The following is a 23,704-nucleotide window of genomic DNA, read 5'->3' on the forward strand; positions in this document are numbered from 1 at the left end:
TTTGGCAGCTGCACATGGGATTGAAATCCCACTTCTGCCACCTACCACATCTACCTCTTTGAGCCTCAATTTCCTCTTCTGTAAAATGGAATTAACAACAGCTGTCAGGATAGCTGTAAGTCGTCACTGGGATATTGAATGAAAGGTGCTAGGGTGGAAAATGTTCAAACTGGTCATGACAGTGAATGAATCTGTTCCCTAAAACACTGCCAGAGGACATGCACCCTGAGGCTGCCATTTCCTCCCCTCAGGACTGTGATGGTGCCTGTGGCTGCTCTGGCTTCCTCGCTTGGGGCCCACCAGGACCTGGCACACTGTGGGAGGCCAAGCTCACTCCCAGAATGCCAGGGAGGAGAGGGTGCTTGGTGAGCATCTGGCTGGCCCAGGCCCAGCGATGGAGCCCCTCCATCACCTTCTCGGTCAGCCTGGCCCTTCTCTCCTGGGGTTTGCTGGTTGTGCACTTGCACTAACAGGCCGGGCTGATTCCCAATCCGTGTGCTCAGGGCACAGATACATGCTCACCAAGCACCGAGTTGGAGCTTCCGTGGACTTTCCCATCTACTCCAGGGCTTTTGTTCCATATCTGATGCCACTGGGCATTTTGTTTGGAGAGCCCTGGTGGGGAAGAAGGTTGGCTGACAGTGAGGTCAAATTGTGACCTCTGCTGCCCCTGAGCTGTGACCTTGAGTGTGTAACTTAACACCCTGGGACTGAATTTCCCCACGTAAAGTGAGGGCCACAGCAGGCCTTTCGTCGTGGGGTTTCCTGGTAAAGTGTTAAGCACAGAGCCTGGCTCATGGGATGCACTTGGAGAATGTTAGAACAGGAAAAATAAAGCACAGGAATAGATGTTTCTTTTTCGGATGCAGAGCTTCCTGTGAAGGGAGCACTCTGGAAATGTCCAGGTGCCAGAGCTCATAACTGTACTTACTCTCTGATGTGTCATAGGCTGTGATTTGCCAAAAGGCGGTGACTCAATGGTTATGTCTGAGCAAATTCTGGGAGAAAGGGAAGGACAGGGAAACTCACCATGCTGCAGTTCAGGGGTCACAAAGAGCCAGACACGACTTAGCGACTGAACAACAGCAACATTGGTATCTATTACCCACGTCAACCCCTGAGTGCAGGGCTCAGGGAGGGCTTTCAGGGTCCTGGACTGGGAGGCAATGAGCTGGTTCTGATCACTGTGGTGTTATGTTTCCCTGGGCCAGCCCTTTTCTGTCTCTAGGCCTCAGGCCCCCATCTGTAGGTAGACTCTGATTCCTCTGGTTTCTTCCCACCCTGCAAAGGCAGAGATGTTCTTCTAAGGAAGGTGTGAAAGCTCAGCCTAGAATGCAGATGCACTGCAAAGATTTCATTGAAAAGGAAGGCAGAAATGGAATGGATTCAGGAGCCCTAGTGTCTGTCCTCAAATCCTTGTTGGGCTGCTCAGGGGGAGGGAGCAGTCCTGTGGCTCCAGAGGAGGCCAGAGGGCCTGTGGGAGGATTTACATAACCCAAGGCTGGTCGCTGGGAAGGCGCTTCCTGGAAAGAGCTGGAGCCTGGCCTGCAGGTGTAGGAGCAGCGGCTATGTTTCCCTTGGGTTCAGTGGGCTCCACTGAAATTACCCTGAGTTGGGTCCGGTGTCGAATCTGATGTAATAGCCACACTGGAGGAGCATCGGGCCAGTGGAGGGACAGGGAGAAAAGCAAACCATGTTGGTCCCTGAGTTGGTCCCAGTTCTGCTCCCAGCTGTGAGAGCCCAGCCTGTTACGTATATCCCCCCTGAGGGTGTAGAACACCCCACTTCCTTTGCTTCTAATTCAGACTTGAACCATAAAAACAGCAATAGCTGCTGCTTACTGAGCATCTGCTGTGTACCAGGGTCTCTGTTGCCTGATCTTCATACATTACAACTTCTTGCTACTTCTCCTTAGAGCCCTTTGTTTCTTTCTCCCCATTACATAGATAAGAAAACAGAGGCTCAGAGGTCCAGTAACATCCCCAAGGTCACACAGATAGAAAGAGGCAGAGCTGGGATTCCAGCCTGCAGCGTGGCGGCCTCCCCTCCGGGCTGTAAAGGCCTTCAGGACAGAGACTGATTTGGATGTCTAGAGTCTCTTTCCCTCGCTGTGAACAAAACGTACCTCATTAATCTTGCCACGAGGTGATCACTTACTTTTGTGATTTATTATCATAAATAATAAGCTCCCTGGTGCTTGCAGAAGAGGCCTTGACTTCAGTCTGGCCGGAGGGAGGAGGAAAGGCAGGTAAAGGAACGGAGAACTGGCTGAAGGGGCCAAGGCAACCACTGTATGTGATCTGGGGAGGCTTCCTAGAGGCTGTGACAGTGAGACTGGACATGCGGGGAAGAGAGAGGTGTGATGGGGAGAGGCAGTCCCTTGGTGGTTGGTTGCTGTCACCCTTGTTGAACCTGGAGAACAGGGCCAGGGACTGCCTGTCTCCTCCTGGTGTGGAATGAATAAGTCTTTCTCTCCTGGAGCTGTGGGAGGTCATGTGGTCCAGTTTGCAGACGGAGGACGTTCTGGTCACCCTGTAGCCACCTGACTGTATGTCCTGGAAAAGCCTCCTGTGCCCACCAGGCCCCTCATACTCTTCTCCTTGCCCCACAGCCAAGAAGACCTGTGCAGACAGCGACTTCACCTGTAACAACGGCCACTGCATCCGAGAGCGGTGGAAGTGTGATGGCGAGGAGGACTGTCCAGACGGCTCTGACGAGTCGGAGGCCACGTGCAGTGAGTCCTGCCCCTGGGCTGTGGTGGGGCCTGGCTCTGGGGCTCAGCTTCCTTGCCAGGTCTTCCTGGTGGGGAAGCTGCAGGCTCAGGTGAGGTGATCTGTCTCCTACAGCCCCATAGGCACTTTGTGCTGAGCACTCACGAGCTCCAGTGCTTCTAGTCGCTGGTGTCCGGTGACCTGTGTCTGGGCTTTCTTCCCAGCCCTCTGGCAGCTTGGGCCCTGCTCTTAGAGTTCCAGGAGCTAAAAGCAGCCCCTCTGAACCCTGATGGTGAGAAGCAGCCAGCACACATGCTCCAGGCCTCCCCTCAGTTTCCCCCACTAGTATTTTTTTTGAGGACTCCAATCATAATTCTAATACTACTAATGGCAGTCGGTACTTGTCTAGCATCACTATCTGCAAAGCGCTGTCTGCTTTCATTCATCTTATTCCCAGGGTGGCCTCATGAGACAGGTACTGTCACGTTCCGATTTCTGCAGAGGTGGAAGCTGAGGCTCAGAGAGGTCGAGTGACTTGCCCAAGGCCACCTAGCTGGGGTCTTCAAGGCCCTAACTCTGTCCTCTGCTCTGGGCGGACTGAGCCTAGGAGCTTGGCCCAGATGGCAACAGGCAACAGGGGCAAGATGAAGGCCAAAGCCAAGCCCCAGGCCCGCCTCCTGCACTTAGCCTTTGTCTCTCTGTGATTTCTTTTGCAGGCCCTAATCCTCAAAGCAAACGAACACTGGGCAGGTCATTCCGTGACATTTGTTAAATTAAAAAGGAGATGAGAAGGGGGCGGGGAAGGACCCGGTGGTCCCAGAGGCAGAGCTCCAGCAGAATGAGCCTGAGACAAAAGGCCAGGAGAGGGACAGCACGTGGAGGGCCGTGGGGCTGAGGGGGACCTGCTAGTCGCAGTCCCCGGATCTTCCTTAGGGGTCACAGTCACCCCAGAGGCAGAGGTGGGAACAGCGGAGCCCAGCGTCCTATCTAAGCCTGTGGCTGGTGATAACTGGGTTTCCTTGTCTCCTAGCAACAGAGCTACCAGTCTCCGCATGCGAAACAGGGAACGGGAGAGAAAAAGGGAGAGCAGGAGCCACCCCTGCCCACGACAAGGGACTCCCTCGTTTCCTTGCACAGCTGCCTCGCCTCCCCAGCCACACCGCAGGCCCTACCCTTTGCTCACTCCACCCAGCAGCCCCTGCACCCCGATGCAGTCCTGGAGGTGCTGGACGGTGGGGGAGGGCAGCCCAGTGCTTTGTCCTGCGCTTCCGGAGGAACAAAGCCCAGCCACGCCCACTTGTGGCTCCTCCTCAGGGCCAGCTTGGGCGAGGGGTGGGTCTGTTCAGAGAGAAAGAAACTGAGGCTGGGACAGGTTCGGCTGCTTGCCCAAGGCGGCCCAGCTAACATAGGGCAGAGCCATGTGCAGCCCGGAGTGCATGTTTGGGGAGGGGAGCTGTGACCGCCTTGGCAGTCAGCCAGCTCAGCCATCCAGACCCCGTGCCTGCAGTTACCCTGGACACTGGGGATGGAGGGGAAGGGAGCGTCATCACAGTCATTACTGGGGTCTGTCCTGTTGCCGAAGAACTATGCTCCTGCTCCTCCCCACATCTCTGTCTGTTTGCAGTGGTGCTCCTTTCCATCTCCCTCCTGCCCAGCCCTGCACTTGGGCTGCCTCCCTTCTCTGCGTGCCCCCTCCTCCCCTTCTCCCTTGCCCTCTTTCTTCATCCTGCCTGTGTTTCTCTCTGTCTTCCCTCTTCTTGCCCCTCCCAGCACTTGCTGCCTTCCCATCTTCTGGGCTGTGCTGGGCTAGAGTGGTGGGGGGTGGCGGGTCTCTGGCCTCACACCTCCTGCCTCCCCAGGCCTGTTTCGGGCTCAGCTGTAAAGCAGTTATCAGGTAGTTGAGTAACTAGAAGCCTAGAGATGCTGAGGGCCCTGCTTCTAAGACACACAGGTTGTTCGTGGCTGGTCTGCCTTCCATGACAAAAGGCAGGCTCTCAAGTCTCACTGGGGCTTGACAGAGTACTGTGTGGGAGCTGCCACCAGGGGAGTTGGGACACCCAGCTCTCTTCTCTGCATCCTGGGAGTCAGGGGGCTCTCCCAGTGATGCAGGGTGAGTCCTGCATGCTCTCCTGCCCCATCTGAGCTGTAGTCTCTAACATTCCAGAGTTCCAGAGACCATGATTCTAAGACTCCTGGACTCATAAGAGTCTGAGGTCCTTTTCTCCCTCGCCTGTACCCAGCTGGGCACAAGGCCAGGATCCCACTTTCTGTGCAGTTACACTGGTCACAGGTGGGAAGGCCTGTGTGTGGGGAGGGCTACCTGGAGGAGGTCAGCCAGTGTGGGACCTTGAGGGCCAGGCAGAATTGGGGGCAGCAGGACCTGGTAACAGGCTTGCTCATAGCCTCCTGACCAAGTGAGAACCCAGCAGCCAATTCACTGCCCATTTAGTTGGTGTTGTCATAGCAACCTCCACAGCCTACCAGGTTCCTGGGGACTGTGCCAGCTTTTAGGATAGATCCCCTTCCCCACCTGCAAAGAAAGATTATAGTCAGTAGTCAAATATAGTGGGTTTGATGTCTGATATACTCGGGTTCAGGTCCTTTAACCTGTGCGACCGCAGGCAAGTTGCCCAATCTCCCTGAGCCTTAGTTCATTCATCTGCAAAATGGGGCAATGGTACCTATCTTACATGGGTGGTGAGGACCAAATGAAAAAAAATGCACTCACAGTGTCGATGATGGAGGAAATGGCAGTGTGATTTTTATCATCGAGTTTTGACGTTAGGCCCTCTCCCCGATTTAAAATCTTCGCAGTTTAAGTGAAGATGCTTTGCGTGAAGTAGGGAGGGATTTGGGAGCAGGTTCCCATGCCTGTGTTCCCCTCTATATAATCTACATCTCACTGGCTGGGGTTCCTCCCAGATCTCTTTCCTTCTGGTTCTGGATTCTGTGGCTGTCACATTGAGCCAGGAGTCACAGCAGGAAAGCCCGGACATTTGCCTAATGAAAGTAGCATTTCAGCTCTAATTATAGCTCCCTTGATTGGGGATGTTTGTGACCCACCTTCAGGCATCTGTTGGGAGGTGTGCGGCATGTGGGTAGGGAAGCTGGTTCAAGGTGAATGAGTTACAATTCTGGGTGCTGCTTATTGAAAATGAGGTTTTAATCATGCATGTTAGAGCCTTTCCATCTGGAAGAGGGACCTCACTGATTAACCAAGCACACCTTCCTATCAGAGATTTTCTGAGCTTATCCAGCAAGTCAGGGGCCCACCCAGCTGACCCTGTGAGAAGGAGCTTGGTGTGACTGCCCCCTTCTGCACAGTGGGACGTCCATGCCATGCTTCCTGGGGCAGCAGCTGGACCCCATAGTCACCACTGCCTGAGCCCCTGGCCTCTGGGAGCTAGCAGTCCCTAAGTGGAGGCTGTTGGCCCTGCGTGTCCTGTGACCTGCACTGCTGATGTGCTTGCTCAATAAGAAGCCGTCAGGCACTTTCCTTCCTTCAGTCAACAGACATTTCCCTCTTTATTAATTTGTGAGCTTCTGAATTAGATAAAGGATGGTTGGATTTGGATTTCTAAGACAAGATTCTCTGGGAATTTTTAAATGCCTGCGATCACTCTGGAGTACAGTGGCAGGCCCTTGGTGACTTGGAGGATTCCTGATGTCTGAGGAAGTGGGGCTCCTCATTCCTGCCCCTGAGAACCTGGAGATACTTGGACAGCAAGCCAGAGGCATTCCCTGGGGCATTTGTTTCTGAGAGAGAGAGAGCGAGAGAGGGAAAGAGATGGAGAGAGAAGGAGAAGTGTTCAGGTCAATGGTGGGGGCTGCATCATGGAGGGCCTCTGGACTCTAATAAGCTGTGATGTCTATCCCCAGGGGTGACACCTGGGCCCTCCCAGCCCTTTGCATTTCATGAAATAAAACAAGGGCAACTGTTTGCTTAGTTCCAAGTTTGCTCCGGGTTCTGTATAGGGATTTCCATGTTTCTTCATATAAACACCCACCAGCTCTGGGAGATGATGTAACCCCATGTGCCGGTGAGGGGAGCCAGGGTGCAGAGAGGTTAAGTGACTTGTTGAAGGACCTTCATATTAGTAAATTTGATGTGGAGTCCAAACCCATACTCTGTCTGATGCCAAACCCACGCTCTATCTCCCGCGCTACGCTGCCTGGGGCCTCTAGCTTCAGTTATCCTGAAAGTGGGCATTAGACAGCCACCTCCCATCTTGCAGACTTGCCTAAGCCAAGGCCCAGTGAGCCTCCTCCCTGCAGTGACCCTCTCCAGGGTAACCAGGAGACCATCGGGGCCTACTTCCCCCCGTGCAGTGTGAAGTGCCATAAGTTAACAGTGTTTGGGGGTTGAGGGACCTGGGGAAGATGTGCAGCTCTGCTCTTCACAAGACTTTGAGCAAACGACTTATGCTCTCTGGGCTTCACTCTCCCCATCTGTAAAATGAAGGTGATAATAGCCTTCACTTCATGAAGAGATCATGCAGCGGTAATTAACCTCCCTGGCAATTCAGGAGACACAAGTGACCCAGATCCCTGGGTCAGGAAGATTCCCCTGGAGAGGGAAATGGCTATCCAGTCTGGTATTCTTGCCTGGAGAATCCCATGGACAGAGGAGCCTGGTGGGTTACAGTCCATGGGGTCTCAAAGAGTTAGACACGACTGAGCACACACACTTGAGGAGATGCTTCGCGTCAACACTCCCCAGAGCAGCTTCCGGGGCTGAGTAGTGAGCGGTCTGACCCAGGAGCTCAGAGGGCGAGGTCCGTGTCCTGCTTTGGGAAATAGCTGCATCACAACAGAGACAGCGAGGTTCCGGGAGAGACAGCGGTTGTCATGCCCAGCGTCCAGTACCCCGGGCAGGTCGCTTCCCCTCTCTGAACCTCTGTCTCCTGTCACTCCAGCCAGTGCTCCTCAGTGTGACCTCCAAGGCCTCTTGTGTCCCCCACATTCCAAGAAGGTGCCTCGGCTCTTTGAGGGTAGGAGGGCTGGTGTCAGGCACTACTGAATCCTCAAGAGCCTGTAATTAGAGCTGTCTATTTAGGGACACAGCAAATGTCTTATTAATTATAAAGAAAGGAAGCAGACGGATTGTTTAATCATTGTCCTTGCTGAAAGGTTATGCAATTAACTGTATAAATATTCATTCAAAGTTCAAGCAGCTGCCTGCTGCACTGGGGTATGCAGAACCAGGCCCCCGGAGATGGTACAGATGGGTCAAGGGCCGTTTCAATCACCTGGACTTTTGAGCAGAGAGTTTGGGGTTGGTTCTGGGCCATGATGTATGGATGTCATACATGTCATGTATGGATGTGAGAGTTGAATCATAAAAAAGGCTGAATGCTGAAGAATTGATGCTTTGACCTGTGGTGCTGGAGAAGACTCTTGAGAATCCCCTGGATTGCGATGAGATCAAACCGGTCAATCCTAAGGGAAATCAACCGTGAATATTCATTGGAAGGACTGATGCTGAAGCTGAAGCTTCAATATTTTGGCCACCTGATGTGAAGAGCTGACTCATTGGAAAAGACCCTAATGCTGGGAAAGATTGAAGGCAGGAGGAGAAGGGGATGACAGAGGATGAGATGGTTGGATGGCATCATTGACTTAATGGACGTAAGTTTGAACAAACTCCAGGAGATGGTGAAGGACAGGGAAGTCTGGCATGCTGCAGTCCATGGTGTCATAAAGAGTTGGACACGACTGAGCAACTGAACAACGATGATTGGGCCACTACCCTACCCATAGGAGAGTGAGGGGTTTGATGGAAAGGGCAGGGTTTAGTCAAAGGACTATAGACTCTGACTCTCACTGCTGTGCATTTGGGGCCAGTTACTCTGAGCTTTGGTCTGGGTCTCTCTGAGCTTTGGTTTCCTCATCTGTAAAATGGAGTGCTTACCTGCAGGACCAGTGTCCTGCTCTGTTCTAGGGGTGCCCCTAACTCCATCTTTGGTGCCCCTGGAGTTTCCACTCACAGCCTGCAGGGCCTGCTTATGTAGCAGGGAGAGGGTCAGGATGACATGGGAAAATATCAACTCAGCATAAAGTAGCCTGCCCCACAGTAGGTACTCAGTAACCACGGCTCCCTAACAACTCCCCATGAGCATCTGTTTCCTGAGGCCTGGCGCACAGGTGCTGCCTCATCCCTCTGTCCCCTCTGTGTCAGGGGCTTGCAGACACACAGCACCTCCTCTAACACTTTTCTGGAAGCGGGTTTAAAAGACATGAAATCTCCTGTATCTTTTGGATTTGCAGAATGGTAACCCAGGGGTTCTCAAATGGGGTGCCTGAGAATCACCAGGGCAAGCAGGGGTGGGTGGAGTTGCTAAGATGCCTGGGCTCTGCCCTGGAAGGCTGGATTCAGTCTAGTGTGAGCTAGGATCCAAGAACCTGCACCCACCACCCACCAGCCCACCCCTTATCTGGGACATGCTGGTCGCTGCAGCCCCCTCGTGTTCTGCTGGGCCCAGAGCAGGAAGTACTTTCTCAGTTCCTGCAGTGTGTGGGTGATGGAGGTGCTCTGGGCCCCTCCCCTGACTCCCAGGCCCCTCACCACCTGTACCACCTCCCCAAGGAAGCCTGTGTAAAGGGTCTTTGAGTATCAGTGCTTCCAGGGCTCTGCCCGACAGTATTTGTAAAGGGAAATTTCTGTAAAATGAATCCCATGAATCCTGTATTCCCAACAGGTTGCCTTATATTTATGAAATATATTCCTAGGGATAACTTTGGGGTCCACAGTTGAGAGGTCCAAGGTACTCTTTTCCCATGGTATAGTAGCATCTTGGGGTCTTGACTCAGACACCTGCCCCCAACTCATCTTGCCTGTGTCCTTCTCTCCATCTCTTGTGGGCTTTCATCCCAGCTATGGAACTAAGAGGTTGGGGAAACTGGTCTGAGATTAGAGAGAAGAACTGAGGGTAAGGTACCAGGAACCCACTGCCTCCAGGGTGCCACAGACTGTTCTCAGCCTCTGGCATGAGACACAGCTGACTGCACCCTCCCCTAGATCTTCACGACTTTGTGAGTAGGACCCGGCGCTGGGTGCTATGTCTGGTACACAGCAGGATACTCACTGAGGGAATAGATAAGCTGCTACGAGCGGCAAATGATAGTAGGTATCATGAGTGAGCACTGGCTGGGCATTCTAATTGCTTTACAGACTTTAATGTAGTTGTTGTAACAGTCCAGTGGGACTGGGAATAGTATTATGCCCACTTTATGGGCACAGAGATAAGGATTGATGGCCAAGATAGACGGCCAACAAGTGACTGAGCTGAACCCAGGCTGCCAAGCTCCAGAGCCCATGCCCTTGACCTTCATGCTAGAGGCCCCAGTGTAACCTATGCCTTGCTGGAGTACTATGGAAGCGTCTAGCACTGCGCCTGGCACATCCTAGAGACCACTGGGTTCGGTCCGTGTACACCCTGGAAGGCAAGGTGAGGAAGCCAGCACGGAGGTCTGAGATGTCTCTGCCTTGGCTGGGTCTGTCACGTGGGTCGTCCTGGGATGCTCAGGATGGGAGCCATCCCCAGGCTGGATCAGGGTTCTCATTCTTTCTTCCAAATTGAGAATCAGCCCTGGAGCTTTGGGCCCCTGATTGAGTCAGTCTCTGATTGCGGCTGCAGTAATTATAGCTGTGTGGTCCCGCTGGGCCCTGGCACACAGCGACTGCTCTCAGCAGCGTGCTCGGCACATTAACAGGGGGAGGCAGGCTTGGAGGGAGCTCTTGGGGCCGTGGCGAGCCCTTCCCATCTGCAGGTTCGGATCACAGAGTCACTGATCTGGAAGGCAAACTGAGACCCAAACAGGGTGTATCTTGCCCAAGGGCACACAGCTGGAAATGGCAGAGGAGCATGCAGGGCATGGTGGCTCCATATTGCTGGAGCCTAAAGGAAAGGCTTGGAAGGGTGGGAGGTTAGGCCGGTGAGGCAGATGGAGGGGTTGGCTCAACTGAAGAGGGTCTTGAGGGCCAGGGACCAGGGGGCCATGAGAGGGTGTTAAGCAGGGCAGTGACAGGGTCAACTGTAGGATTCAGAAAGTCTTAGGGGTAGGACTTTCCTGGTGGTTCAGTGGTTAAGAATCCACCTTGCCATGCAGGGGGCGGACACAGGCTCAAGTCCTGGTCCAGAAAGATTCTACCTGCTGCAGAGCAACTAAACCCATGTGCTGCAACTATGGAGCCCACGCTCCAGAGCCTGAGAACCACAACTACTGAGCCCTCATGCCACAAATACTGAAGCCCACGCACCCCTAGAGCCCATGCTCCACAGCAAAAAAGCCACTGCCATGAGAAACTCGCACACCACAACTAGAGAGGAGCTCCTGCTCACCACAACTAGAGAAAGCCCGCACACAGCAACAAAGACCCAGCCCACCCAAAAATAAATACATGAATAGAAAAGTCTTAGGGGCAGAGGAACTTCTCAGATGAAGAAACTGAGACAGGAAGGCCCTGCTGGATTCCCAGGGCTTCAGGCCATGTGGCTGGAGTCGGGCAGTAGGGCTCACTGGCACCGTGCCCTATGTCCCCCTTGGCTAAGCTATGCTCTTGTGTCTCTCTCCACAGCCAAGCAGGTGTGTCCTGCAGAGAAGCTGAGCTGCGGACCCACCAGCCACAAGTGTGTGCCGGCCTCGTGGCGCTGTGATGGGGAGAAGGACTGCGAGAGCGGAGCGGACGAGGCTGGATGTGCCACGTGTGAGTCCAGGGTCTGGTCCCCAGGGTCACGGTCAGGCAGCCTTGGGCAGCAGTGGCCACTTGTGGGGAAGGAGGGCCAGATTCTGCAAGGGGCTTGGGAGGTGGAGAGGGAAGGGGAACGGTCAGGACACTAGTAACGGCCGGGCACTTTGAAGAGACATTCTTTTTCATCCTCACAACCACCTCACGAGCAGCCATTATCATCCCCATTTGTGGGTGAGGAAACTGAGGCTCAGACAAGCGAGGAAAAATGCCCACGGCTAAGTGATGGGACTGAGTGGGATTCGACTTCAGGTCCGGACAGCAAAGTCCATGCGTGTTTTAACCATGCCTGACATCTGCTCATCCATTCCATAAGTCTACACTGATCTCTGAGCAGGGGCAGGAGACCAGAGTGGGGGCCATAGTGAGAGATGGTGGTGGCCTGGGTGAGGACACAGCAGTGTTGGGGGGAAGGGAACAGATTCCTGAGGACTGTTGCTGAAATCTCAGATCTGAGCACCAATGTCACAGGGCAGGAAGACATTCTCAACAGGCTTCTATAGGGACAGATGGAAGTGGTCACTGGGGCAGTTCCACATCAGTGGGCTTCAAACACAGGATTATCTCCTTCCCAGGGGGCAGGCCAGCAGGGCCTGGACCAGTGGGGAAGGCGGCCTGGCCGGGCATGTCTCATATGCAACGGGCACCTACTGTGTGCCAGGCTCTGGAAGGGACAAGAAGGTGAATCCTATAGGCCTCTCTCTGGGAGCTCATGATGAATGGGGGAGACAGACTGGCTGTTGGAACTGGGCTGTGAGGCTGGGCAGAGATCCGGGCGATCGCTCGGGGGCTTTTGCCAAGGACTTGTCCACCACTGTCTCCCACCCTGCTCACTCTGCCAGCTTCTGTCTTTGTATCTTACCCATCCTTCCTGGCCCTGGGGAAGTGCTGCCTCCTCTGAGGGCTTCTAGGTCACAGCACTCTAAGAATGTAAGTCTCTGGAATTTGGATATCTCTGAAGCTGGAAGTGTCTGGGTATGGGGCAGATCCTGGCTGGAACCAGCAGTTGCAAAGCCCCAGTGGTACACTGCCTCATTTCTGCAGTTGTGATAATTCTGTGGGGCCTCACTGGCCAGTGAGAATCCTCTCCCCTCCATACCTCCTGAAAATCAGATGTTTCTGCAGTCATCAAGGCTATCAGCCACTATTTCCAGGTGTGGGAATAGCTCTAACTATGGCATGTTGTGGCAGAAGGCAATGGCACCCCACTCCAGTACTGTTGCCCGGAAAATCCCATGTATGGAGGAGCCTGGTAGGCTGCAGTCCATGGGGTCGCTAAGAGTCAGACACGACTGAGCGACTTCACTTTCACTTTCCACTTTCATGCATTGGAGAAGGAAATGGCAACCCAATCCAGTGTTCTTGCCTGGAGAATCCCATGGACGGAGAAGCCTGGTGGGCTGCAGTCCATGGGGTCGCACAGAGTCAGACACGACTGAAGCGACTTAGCAGCAGCAGCATGGCATGTTGTGGCAGGGCTGTTCCCTGTTAATTATAGAAAATAGTCATGTTCAAAGGTCCTATTGGGCTTCTCTGCTTCAGCTCCCAATTACCAAGGCAAAGGAAAAAGAATTCTCCCTTCTCTCATTCCTCAAAGCTTCTTTCATTCATGAATGCTGGGAGGGGTCCCTGAACACAGGCCTGATGATGTAGATCTTAAAGGTGCTGTCAGCTTCGAAACCTTGGAGCAAGCTCACGATGAAGCAGCTCTTCCTCCTAGAACTCTGATCGTAGTGAGTCCTCTTCCCTGTCCAGACAGGGAGGAGGAGGGCTAATCTAGGCATCAGCTTAATCTTGAGGGGCAGACATCACAGAGTAGGGTGTGCATTTCCTACCAAGGCCCCAACATCCCAAAAGCCCAGAAGGGGAAAAAATTCATCTGTCAGAAACTTGATAGAGCCATCAGCAACACATGACATGAGCTGCCTACATTGTGAAACTGAAGGCATCCTTCTATTTTATGTTCACTAACAATGAAAAAGGACAGTTTTCCAACAGAAAGTAAAAACAGACTCTTGGCGCCCCCACGTGGAAAGATGGGGTGCTGCCACCACCAAGTTACCGGGCTTCCCAGGTGGCGCTAGTCATGTTGCTTCTGCCAATGCAGAAGACATAAAAGACGAGAGTTTGATCCCTGAATGGGGAAGATCCCCAGAAGGAGGGCATGGCAACCCACTCCAGGATTCTTGCCTGGAGAATCCCATGGACACAGGAGCCTGGGGGGCTACAGTCTATTGGGTCACAAAGAGTCGAACACGACTGAAGTGACTTAGCATGCATACATATGCAGCCTCTGTATCCATGCCTGGCCTGGGGCTCCAGCCTCTTCTTGGCCTCTGTATAAGGAATGAAGGAGGGAGGAAGCCAGGTCGCTACTCTAGAAACAGCCTGAACTCCAGGGTGGGAAGAAAACCGGAAAGCCCAGAGGAGTCAGAGTAGGAAGTAAGAGCCCCAAACTTGAGTTCTGGACCCCTCGTCACCGCGGACTGACTGTGCGACCCTGGGCATGTTGCTCCTCTCCCTGGGCCTCAGTTTCCCCATCTGTAAACTGGTAGAGGGGCTACTGGTCTCTAAGGCTCTCCCAGCCTCTGAGCTCAGAGCAGCCCACCAGGGAGGGGAAGCCCAGGGCCCTAGGCAGGGCCAGTGACCTGTGCCCATAATGATTGTGAATCCGTAAATTATTCCTCACACCTAGGCTGGTCCAGCCTCCATCTACACCACACGCACTCACTGCAGGGAGCTCTGTGCTGGACCTTCAGGAAAAAGTGGGTCGATCTCAGAGCCCACCCCTTTGCAGTTTGTGGTCATGGGGCAGACAGAGAAGGACACGAGACCCGGACACCTGAGCAGGCTGTGCAGGGCACCTGGAAGAAGAGTGGAGGTGTGTGGAGACTTCCCGAGCAGGGGAACACGAGTGTGTTATGAAAGAGGTAGAATTTGGACCCTTGAAGGATTTGAACTCATCACTGTGATAAAGAGAGACAGTGGTAGGCAAGAGATGGGCGCCCAGCAGATGAAACAGCCTGGGCAAAGGCTGGGGAAGTGGGAAAGTGTACAAATGGTCTAGTGTGTGATGTGAAGCAGGGTGTGAGTGGAGTGAGGTGATGGGGTACAGCAGTAGCTCCATGCCAGTGGCCTTGGATGCCAGGCCAAGGGACTTAGAGGGGATAGTGCAAGCAAACCAGGGAGCGGGGAGGGCCCTGAGCTGTGTTGTAAGGAAGTAGGTCGAGGCCTTGTTCCTGGAAGGGTCGGTGTCATGCTACATATCATTTCCTGGGAACATCGGGAGAGGCCTTCAAGCCAGGTTACACTCTGCAGCTTTAGAGACTCAGTCCCACCATCCTGCAGGCAGCAGGACAGGAATTCCCGCTCCCAGTGAGGCTAGGCAGGACAGCCTGCTGCACCGGGTCGTTCAGCATGACCCTAGTTGGACCCCGACTGGAGGCCCCCTTTGCCGTCCACATTTGGGGCCCCCAGCAGGGCTCATTCAGGCCGGTGGGTGAGGATCAGGGCCCCCGGAGCGGGACCGGCGGGCCCGGGGCGCCGGGGATAGGGTCCGGCGGGCCGACCGGCTCTCTGTCCCGCGCAGTGTGCGCCCCGCACGAGTTCCAGTGCAGCAACCGCTCGTGCCTGGCCGCCGTGTTCGTGTGCGACGGCGACGACGACTGCGGCGACGGCAGCGACGAGCGCGGCTGCGCCGACCCGGCCTGCGGGCCCCGCGAGTTCCGCTGCAGCGGCGACAGCGGCGCCTGCATCCCAGAGCGCTGGGTCTGCGACCGCCAGTTCGACTGCGAGGACCGCTCGGACGAGGCGGCCGAGCTGTGCGGCCGCGCGGGCCCCCGGGCCACGCCCGCGCCCGCCGCCTGCGCCGCCGCCGCCCAGTTCGCCTGCCGCAGCGGCGAGTGCGTGCACCTGGGCTGGCGCTGCGACGGTGACCGCGACTGCAAGGACAAGTCGGACGAGGCCGACTGCCGTAAGCCCCCGCCCACCCCCATATCGCCCAGGGCCGCGGGTGCGCCGCCGTCCGCGGAGGGGGCCGCCTCTTCTCGCCCTACCCCGACCCTAGTCTTGGTTTAACGGGCGCGACAGAACTGGGGAAACGTGAAGTGTGTGTGGTCACATGGCTGCTAAGCTGTGGAGCTCAGGGTCTTCACAGGCACCTGTGACCCTCCAGGATGCACCCCTGCCCCTGTCATACCTCCCACCCCTGCCTTCCCTGGCCCAAGCAGTCACCCACCGGTTCCAATGCCAGAGACCTTGGTACACTAAAGAAGAGCCCCAACCCGACCCTTCCCTACCTCCTGGGCCTGCTCATCCTTCAAGGCTTCTCCCAGATTCCTCTGATGGGCCCTGCTGGGCTGGGTTCCCCTGAGCTCCTGCAGGTTCCTGGCCACCTTGTCTTACAACACATCCACACAATGATCTCCTTTGCCCTTCAGCCCTGCTCTGCACCCTTGAGCTCTTAGAGGAAGGGGAGGCTCTTAGTAATCTGTGCCCCCCCCCCCCACCCCTACATCCTGCGCACTGAGGAAGGGTTGGCTGAAAGGGTGGGGTCATTAAGTAACGAGCACTGAGATTCCAAAGACGTTTAGGTGCCTGTTCCAGAGGGGTGGCCCTGGGGAGAGACGGTAGAGAGGGAAACAGGAGACCTGAGTTTTAGTCCTGGCTTTGCGTGCCAGAGTGCTGTGTGACCCTGGGTGAGGCCTTCCCCCTCTCTGAGCTTCAGTCTCCCCATCTTGTGCCTTGGCCAGGTGTCCTCCGAAGACTCCCAAGCTCAGCCACTGGTTCTCTTCTTGCTGGGGGTGGACGTGGAGTGGAGGTGGGGCTGGAGGTGGGGGAGGAGAGCTGTCCCAGCACCTGAGGGCACTGACCCTCTCCGCTTACCCTCCCCTGGCAGCGCTGGGCACCTGCCGTGGAGACGAGTTCCAATGTGGGGATGGGACTTGTGTGCCTGCCATCAAGCGCTGTAACCAGGAGCAGGACTGTCCAGATGGGAGTGACGAAACTGGCTGCCTGCAGGGTGAGTGTGGTCAGTGGCAAAGGGACAGCACCCCCTGAGCTTTCCCCTGGCTCCCTGGAGAGAGTGGAGTTAGGAGACACCACCCCTTGGTCCTTATGATGCCTCTTCCCCCAGAGTATTACTTGCCCCTAAACCACCCAGACCCCCTCTGTGCGGGTCCGCATGGCACTAGACGTGGAGCCTTAAGGACTTTGCAAAAGCTGAAAGAGGCCTGGGGGAAGGGATGTGAAGGCACTGCAGGAGATCCAGCCCCCACCCTTTGTCTACATCTGCACCCACAAGCAGGGTCACTAACTGGTTCCCGGACCGGGCAGAGGCAGAGTCCTGCTCCCCAGGGAGCCCCCTTAATTCTCAGGTGGCTCTCTGTCATCACCCTGCAGGAGTAGGGACCCTGAACCCCTGGTCATCTGGAGAAATGGATCAAGGATTGGGCGGTGAGGTCGCCTCCCCAGTTTAGGACCCCTGGAGCACAGGCCCCCTCAGGAGATGGTCCCTGCAGCCCCCAGGGTGTCTGTAGAGGGGCTGCATTTCCCTCCAAGGTCCCTAATGCTGGTAGTTCAGATGTAGACCCCCACACCCTGCCCACCTCCATGATCCTGGTTATCCCTGAGGTCCTGTCCTTCTATGAACAGAGCTCCCACCAACCCTGTATTCAGCTGTCAATCCTGGGCCACCATCTGGAGGCTGGTGGGGGCTGAGTCTGGAGCTCTCCTCAACTCCCATGGGCCCAGCCCACCCCAATCCTCCCTACCTAAGGTCTCACAGGTGCTGTCCACTCTCTTGTCCGGCCCGACAGAGTCAACATGTGAGGGTCCCCGCAGATTTCAGTGTAAGAGTGGCGAGTGCGTGGACGGCAGGAAAGTGTGTGATGCTCAGAGGGACTGCCGGGACTGGTCGGATGAGCCTCTGAAAGAGTGTGGTACAGTACCTGTCTCTGTCCGGCTGCTGGACTAACCCCCGCCCCGTCACACCCCCTCCCGGCCCTCAGGCCACAGCCCTCACCCACCCCTCTGCACATGTGCTGTTCTGACCCTCTCTCTGGACCTGTGTGCTGTCCCGTGGTCTCAGAAGGGGCTCTTTGCCTTTGGGGCCTCTTGTTCTGTGTTTCTGCTAATCTAAGGGCCTTTCCTTTCCGAATGCTCAGAAATTGTGCTTCCTCTCGTAAACACAGCCTCTCTTCAGTTGTTTCAGATTCAGACCTCTGAGTGTGTGCTCACTCGGGAACTTTCTGTCTTTCTCATTGTTTCTGCCCTGCTGTCCTAGCCAGGGCCCTGGCCTCTGAGGCCTTCCAGCCCCCCAGCAGGGGACCCTGCCTTGTAAGAGGCGGGGAACAGCCAGCGGGTGGCCAGACGAGGTCCAGATGAAGGTCACTGGGCTCAGGCCAGGCCTGGGTAAGGATAGGGCAGACCCAGCAGCAGAGGGTGGCACCGTCCTGTGCCCTGAGGAACTTTCTGGGAGACCAGACTCACAGGCTGGACACAAGCAACGAATGCAAGGAGGCAGTTGCCCTGACGGCCAGAGCTGTCAGGCCGGGTTCCAAGCTAAAAGGAGTGGGAGAGTCTGGACTGCAGGTGGGCGGACATCACCAAGAGCTTGTGGGAAACCCAGGGCGGGCTCTAGGAAGGTTCATTTCTGAGGTCAGTGGCTTGGACAGAGAACCCCTGAGCGGACAGAGCCTAGGCCAGACCCTCCCTCCCCTACCTTCCTGGCAGGCCTGTTTCCACCCAGCACCTCCTGGGCCTTCAGAGCAGATCATTCCCTTGAGCTTCCTGAAACAAAACACTTTTTCCCCTTTTGAAGATTAAGAAATTGATTTCAGGAAGGAAGAGAAGCTGGGAGAAGGTCACTCGGCCTTCGTCTGAGCTTGCAGGTGACAGACTCCCCCCAGGCTCTGCCCTGAAAAGTCCCAGAAGAAGGAAGTTATGGAAAAGAGGATAGGGCGGCAGGAACATCTGAGCCTAGGCGCCCTACCGGAGACTACTAACCTGCTGAACTCTCTTCTCTCTTGTCTTTTGCATGACACTCCAAAGAGACGTATGTACGCATGTGTTTGTGTCTCTGTGCTGGTGAGAGACCAGTGTCTGTATCCATGACTCCTTCTCGGAGGAAGGCAAGGGAGTTGCATCGTGTGTCTCTGTGTGGCTGCCATGTCTGTGTGAATGTGCCTGTGCATGTGAGCTGGTGTGTGAGCATGTAGATGTGTGCATGCAGGTGGGCACTAGTGCTGGGGGCACTGCCCCTTCCTTCCGTGGGGACCCCAAATGCTCCTCAGGCCTCTCTGGACCACTTTCCCTCCCTCCCTCTGCTACAGGCCCCAGCAGACTCACCTCCAGGGTAGATCAAACTGGGAAGGCCCAGACTCCCCTCTTCTGCCTCCATGCTGACTCTCCAGGGCTGAGGGACCCTCTACCTGTTCTCTGACCCTGACTCACCTCAACCCTGGAGGACTCTGCGCCTTCGTCTTTCATGGAAGCCTAAGTCACGTGGCACTCTCCCCTTCCCCATCAGAGCCATCTGGCACCTCCTGCTCCACCCAGTGCTCAGTAAATACGGTGGTTGAACTGCCACTCCTGCAGAAGGAGGGGGAGGAAGTGAGTGATGGTGACTGAGGCCATGAGTGAGCAGGTGAACAAGTGAACGGATGGTGCTGAGGGAGCAGTATGCAGTGTGCTGTGGGAGAGGTCAGGGAGGGCTGGGAGTGATGGGAAGACCCGAAGGTGATGCCCTCCAGAGACCACCCCAGAGCTACTGTGGCTCAGCCCACCCCGAGGTGCTGGGGCTTCCCAGTGTTGGGCCTGGCCGAGTCATCCCCAGCCCGCCAGTCATGGGGTTGCCATGGTCTTGTTCTTTCAGTTCTGCCAACGTCCCAGAGAAACAGGAGGCGGCCCAGGGGTAAAGGGGAATATTCCCCCAGCATGGCTCAGGCTTGGCGGGGGGGCACCCACAGCTATGCATGGCCTGGGGTGGGAAGCTCAGACCGGCTGTGTGCATGGCCCTGGCTGGCTCGGCACAGCTCTGCTTGGCTTGGCTGGAGTGGCGGGGCAGGGGTCTAATGGGCAGAGGGTGGCACGGCACCTTCCCCTGGCTTGAAGAGTTAACCTTCTGTGATTCTAAAGCCCAGAAGATGCTGTGAGAACTTGGTGAGCCTTGGTCCTGGCCTCTCTGACCTCCACTAGGACCCTGCCAGACGTGGTGAGGGAGTGGAGGATGGGGGAACCAGATCCCTTCATCCCTTGCAGCAGTCGGTAATCTTGGGACCAGACTTGTGACCAAGTGTAGGAATAGGGACAGGGGCTGAGAGGAGAGGAGTGGGGAAAAAGTCCACCATAGTTCACAGTGGGAGAGAACTGACTTAGCAACAGTGCCATGGAGATAGAGGCCTGGCAGTCTTAAATAACCACAGGCTCAGTAGAGGGCAGCCCTTGTAGTAGTTCAGACCCCTCTGGGTGGTAGACTAGCTCTGGGCCCCGTCCAGAGAGGGACATGGACAGAAAGAGTGCATCCAGAGAAAGACACCTGAAAGCCAGGGGACCAGGAATCAGTGCTTTAAGGAAATTCTGAGGGAGCCATTGGACTCTGGCCAACCCTGCATGGCACCAGCTGTCTCAGGGGGAAGTGGGCTTCCCGAGACTGGAGGTGGTTAAGCAAGGGCATTTCACAGGGGATTCTTAAGGTACTTGATGGTTGGACATGGCACATGCTTACTGAGGTCATGAGGAAGGAGATGTAAGAAACGTGTTTGTGAAAGGAAAGACCTTAGGCAGCCTGGCTGCCTCCAGGCTGGTGATGGACAGAGTCCTGGCCTGGGAGGCAAAGGACCCGAGTTCTGGTTCCACCCTGTCCTGTCTGTGTGTCTGGCCTTAAGCAAGGACCCTCTCTGAGCCTCCTCTTGCCCAGTCACCTGGCTGACGAGGCTGTGGCTCGATGAGGCTCTGAGGGAGGCTGAGGCTGCCCTGAATCTCTGCTTCAACTCCAGGCCCATCCATGTCCCGCCCCCACCCCAGTCTCAATTCCTGGACCCTCAGGAGCCCATGTCCCTCTCTAGGCCTGAACGAGTGTCTGCACAACAATGGCGGCTGTTCCCACATCTGCACTGACCTTAAGATTGGCTTTGAGTGCACGTGCCCTGCGGGCTACCAGCTCCTGGACCAGAAGACCTGTGGTGGTGAGCACCCCCACCCCAGCCCCTCAAGCAGAGGCAGTTCCTCCTGCTGGTTCTGACCTCTGCTCCTCCCCACAGACATCGATGAGTGCGAGGACCCAGATGCCTGCAGCCAGATCTGTGTCAATTACAAGGGCTACTTTAAATGCGAGTGCCACCCTGGCTACGAGATGGACACACTGACCAAGAACTGCAAGGCCGTTGGTCAGTATGGACACTACAAGGTGGGGGCAGGGGAGCAGCTCTGAGCAAGTCCAGGAAGCAGCGTGCTTAATGCGAGGAGTAGGTGTGCACACATACCCCCTCACACACTCAGATAGGAAGTTGCAATATATAGCACACACACAGTGCAACCGTGCACACAACACTGACCATGCATAGAGCCACCCAGAGACTGCACTCACATGGCAGATATAAGCTGGACCATGCTGGCCACAAGTGGCATAGGCAGCCCACACAAAGAGCTGCGTGCAGACCTGACGGTGATCATCAGGTCAGCCGATGGAATTCGCTTTATTCATTTGTTTACACTGAACACCTAACATTGTGGTAGGCACTAGAGACTCAACAGTAAGCAAAACAGATTCAAATCTCTGTCCTTATAGGATTTACACTCTAGTAGGTGAAACAGGAAATCAAAAAACTAAGATTCAGTGCATGGCAGACAGTAATTAGGGTTCAGGAGAAATATAAAGTAGAGAAGTCCAAGGGGGCAATGGCTTACGATTTTAAATGAGAGCGGTCAGCCCTCACTGAGAAGATGACATTTGCATAAAGACCTGAAGGAGGAGGAGTGAGCCATGCATGACCTGCAGGAACCAAAAATAGCAGCATGCCTGCTGTGTTGAGATAACAAAGAGGAAGCCGGTGCAGCTGGAGCAAAGAGAATAGGAGGAGATGAAGCCCACAAGGTGACTTGGGGCAGATCATAAAGGCCATCTTGACTATTATAAGGGCTGACTCTCACCATCAGTCCGGGGGAAAGAAGCTTTGGTGGGTTCAGAGTAAAGAGACAGGGTGCCTTCCATTTTAACCAGCTCCCTCTAGCCGCTGTGTTGAGAATAGACCGTCAGGGACAGGGGAGGAAGCTGGGTAACTGCTGCAGAGGTCATTGCAGTCAGCCCGGAGAGAGGTGATGGTGGATTAAACCAGGGTGTTGCATGGAGAAAATGAAAAGTAGACAATGTGAATATATTTTCAAGGTCAGGATTTATTTTGAAGCAACAGGATTTTCTTATGAATTGAATGTAGGATGTGAAACTGAAAAAAGGAGTCAAAGATGACCATGAGGTTTTTAACCAAACGAAAAAATGGGATTGCTATTTAAGGCATTGGGAAAAATGGTAAAAGAAGGTTTGGGAGAATATTGGATTAATTTGGACATGTTAAATTTAACAAAACTGTTTAGACATCTCAGTGGAAGTATTGTGTAGGCTGTTGGATATATGAACCTGGAATTCAGATGCACAAATACCCACTCTGTAGGCTATAACAATACAGCAGCTACAATAATTGACATAGAGCCGGTAAACCCGAAACACTTAGCACCCAAACTGTCCAATGTACAGAATATACATTAGCACATCACATGTAGCTTGCTACCAGTTCCTTCCCCCACCTAGGACAGGTGTGACGTGTAACATAGACTGTATACTTGCAGTGGAGACAACACACAATGGCCCATATATATACAACCCCCACATATCAATATCTAGAGTGCAGTTCCACCAAAACTCCAGTCGTAAACAAACAGGGCACCTGTCACAGTCACAACTCTCAGTAAAAATCAGTTCAAGATACCCTTTAACCCAGCTCCTGCCCTCAGGAAGATAAGGTGTCTTTGCTCTCATTTCCAGGCGAGGAAATCCCTTGTGGCTCAGCTGGTAAAGAATCCTCCCGCAATGCGGGAGACCTGGGTTCGATCCCTGGGTTGGGAAGATCCCCTGGAGAAGGGAAAGGCTACCCACTCCAGTATTCTGGCCTGGAGAATTCCATAGGTTGTATAGTCCATGGGGTCGCAAAGAGTCAGACACGACTGAGCGACTTTCACTTTCCAGGCAAGGAGATCACAGATTGTCAGTGGGAGAGTTGGCCTTGAACCCAGCTTTTCTCCTTTCTCCTTGCACATGGAGCTGTATTTTTCCATGCTCTGTGTCCCATACCCTCCCTGCCACCCCCACCCTGCTTTGAAATGATCTCTATCACTACACACAGGTCACACCCTCAGCCCCAGGCCCCACATGGCTCTGTGCTGGTCCCTCCCAACCCCCAAGGAGCACATTACCCTGGCAGAGATGTGCAGTGACAGGGACCAGGGGCCCTGCAGAAGTGTCAGCTGGAAAACAAGACTGGGAGAAGGCCCAGGCAGCTCCAGAGATAGGTGTTTCTGCTCAGAGACTGCAGATACCTGAGAGTGGCCCGTTATATCTGAAAACAGGCTGGAGGAGCGGCGGCCTGTGCCAAGTTCTAGACCCTCCTAGGCCTGGGGGACAGTGATCTTCCCCATGGAGTTGCCAGGAGTGTTAAACCTTTGATGTTCTTCCTGAAATCTAATCCTAAGTCTGAAAATGAGTTTATATATACACCAGTTGTGTGTTGTCCCTTTGCATGTGAATGATCTGTATCATATTATACACATCCTGCCCCAGCTACTGGCTCAGAATAAAGTGCATATCCAGATCACAGGATCCTTTGTGATTGGGTCCCTGCTGGCATCTGCAGATTCATCTCTTGCTGTGTCCCCAAACACACTCTGTGTAAATTGAAGACTCACAATGACCTCCTTGAATCTCCTCCCTTGAGCCTCACCACCAGCCCTGAGGTCTGTGCTCCATCCTGCAGCCTCAGTCATCTTTGTAACTCATTTGTAACATTCATGTTGCCCCTTCTTGAATGTTGCAGTGGGGCCCAAGCAGAAGAGGAGGCAGCTGTTGGGGAAAAATGCACTGTAGGTAGAAGGACAGCTTGAGCAAAGGCCCTGAGGCAGCAAAGCTCTGCCGTGGGGAGATGATGACAGATAGCCTGGTGGCTGGGACCAAGGTGTTAGGGGGGTGAGTGATGAG

At 54.6% G+C, this 23,704-nt stretch overlaps 1 protein-coding gene across 14 annotated transcripts in view; it reads left to right on the forward strand.

Moving 5' to 3' along the window:
* The window catches only part of LRP8 (LDL receptor related protein 8), an 80,512-nt gene that overhangs the window by 33,130 nt on the left and 23,678 nt on the right, over positions 1-23,704 (forward strand). For 4 of the 14 annotated variants that reach the window (XM_027537203.1, XM_027537196.1, XM_027537200.1 and 1 more), the window contains exons 3-10: positions 2,612-2,734; positions 11,290-11,418; positions 15,050-15,433; positions 16,358-16,480; positions 17,277-17,399; positions 19,334-19,372; positions 20,526-20,645; positions 20,721-20,846. In XM_027537203.1, the coding sequence (XP_027393004.1) occupies positions 2,612-2,734; positions 11,290-11,418; positions 15,050-15,433; positions 16,358-16,480; positions 17,277-17,399; positions 19,334-19,372; positions 20,526-20,645; positions 20,721-20,846 (1,167 nt within the window). The remainder of the gene's footprint in view (positions 1-2,611; positions 2,735-11,289; positions 11,419-15,049; positions 15,434-16,357; positions 16,481-17,276; positions 17,400-19,333; positions 19,373-20,525; positions 20,646-20,720; positions 20,847-23,704) is intronic. The other 10 variants (XM_027537197.1, XM_027537210.1, XM_027537201.1 and 7 more) reach the window with 7 other exon arrangements.

Source organism: Bos indicus x Bos taurus, chromosome 3 (assembly GCF_003369695.1).
Source record: "Bos indicus x Bos taurus breed Angus x Brahman F1 hybrid chromosome 3, Bos_hybrid_MaternalHap_v2.0, whole genome shotgun sequence".
NCBI lineage: Eukaryota > Metazoa > Chordata > Mammalia > Artiodactyla > Bovidae > Bos > Bos indicus x Bos taurus.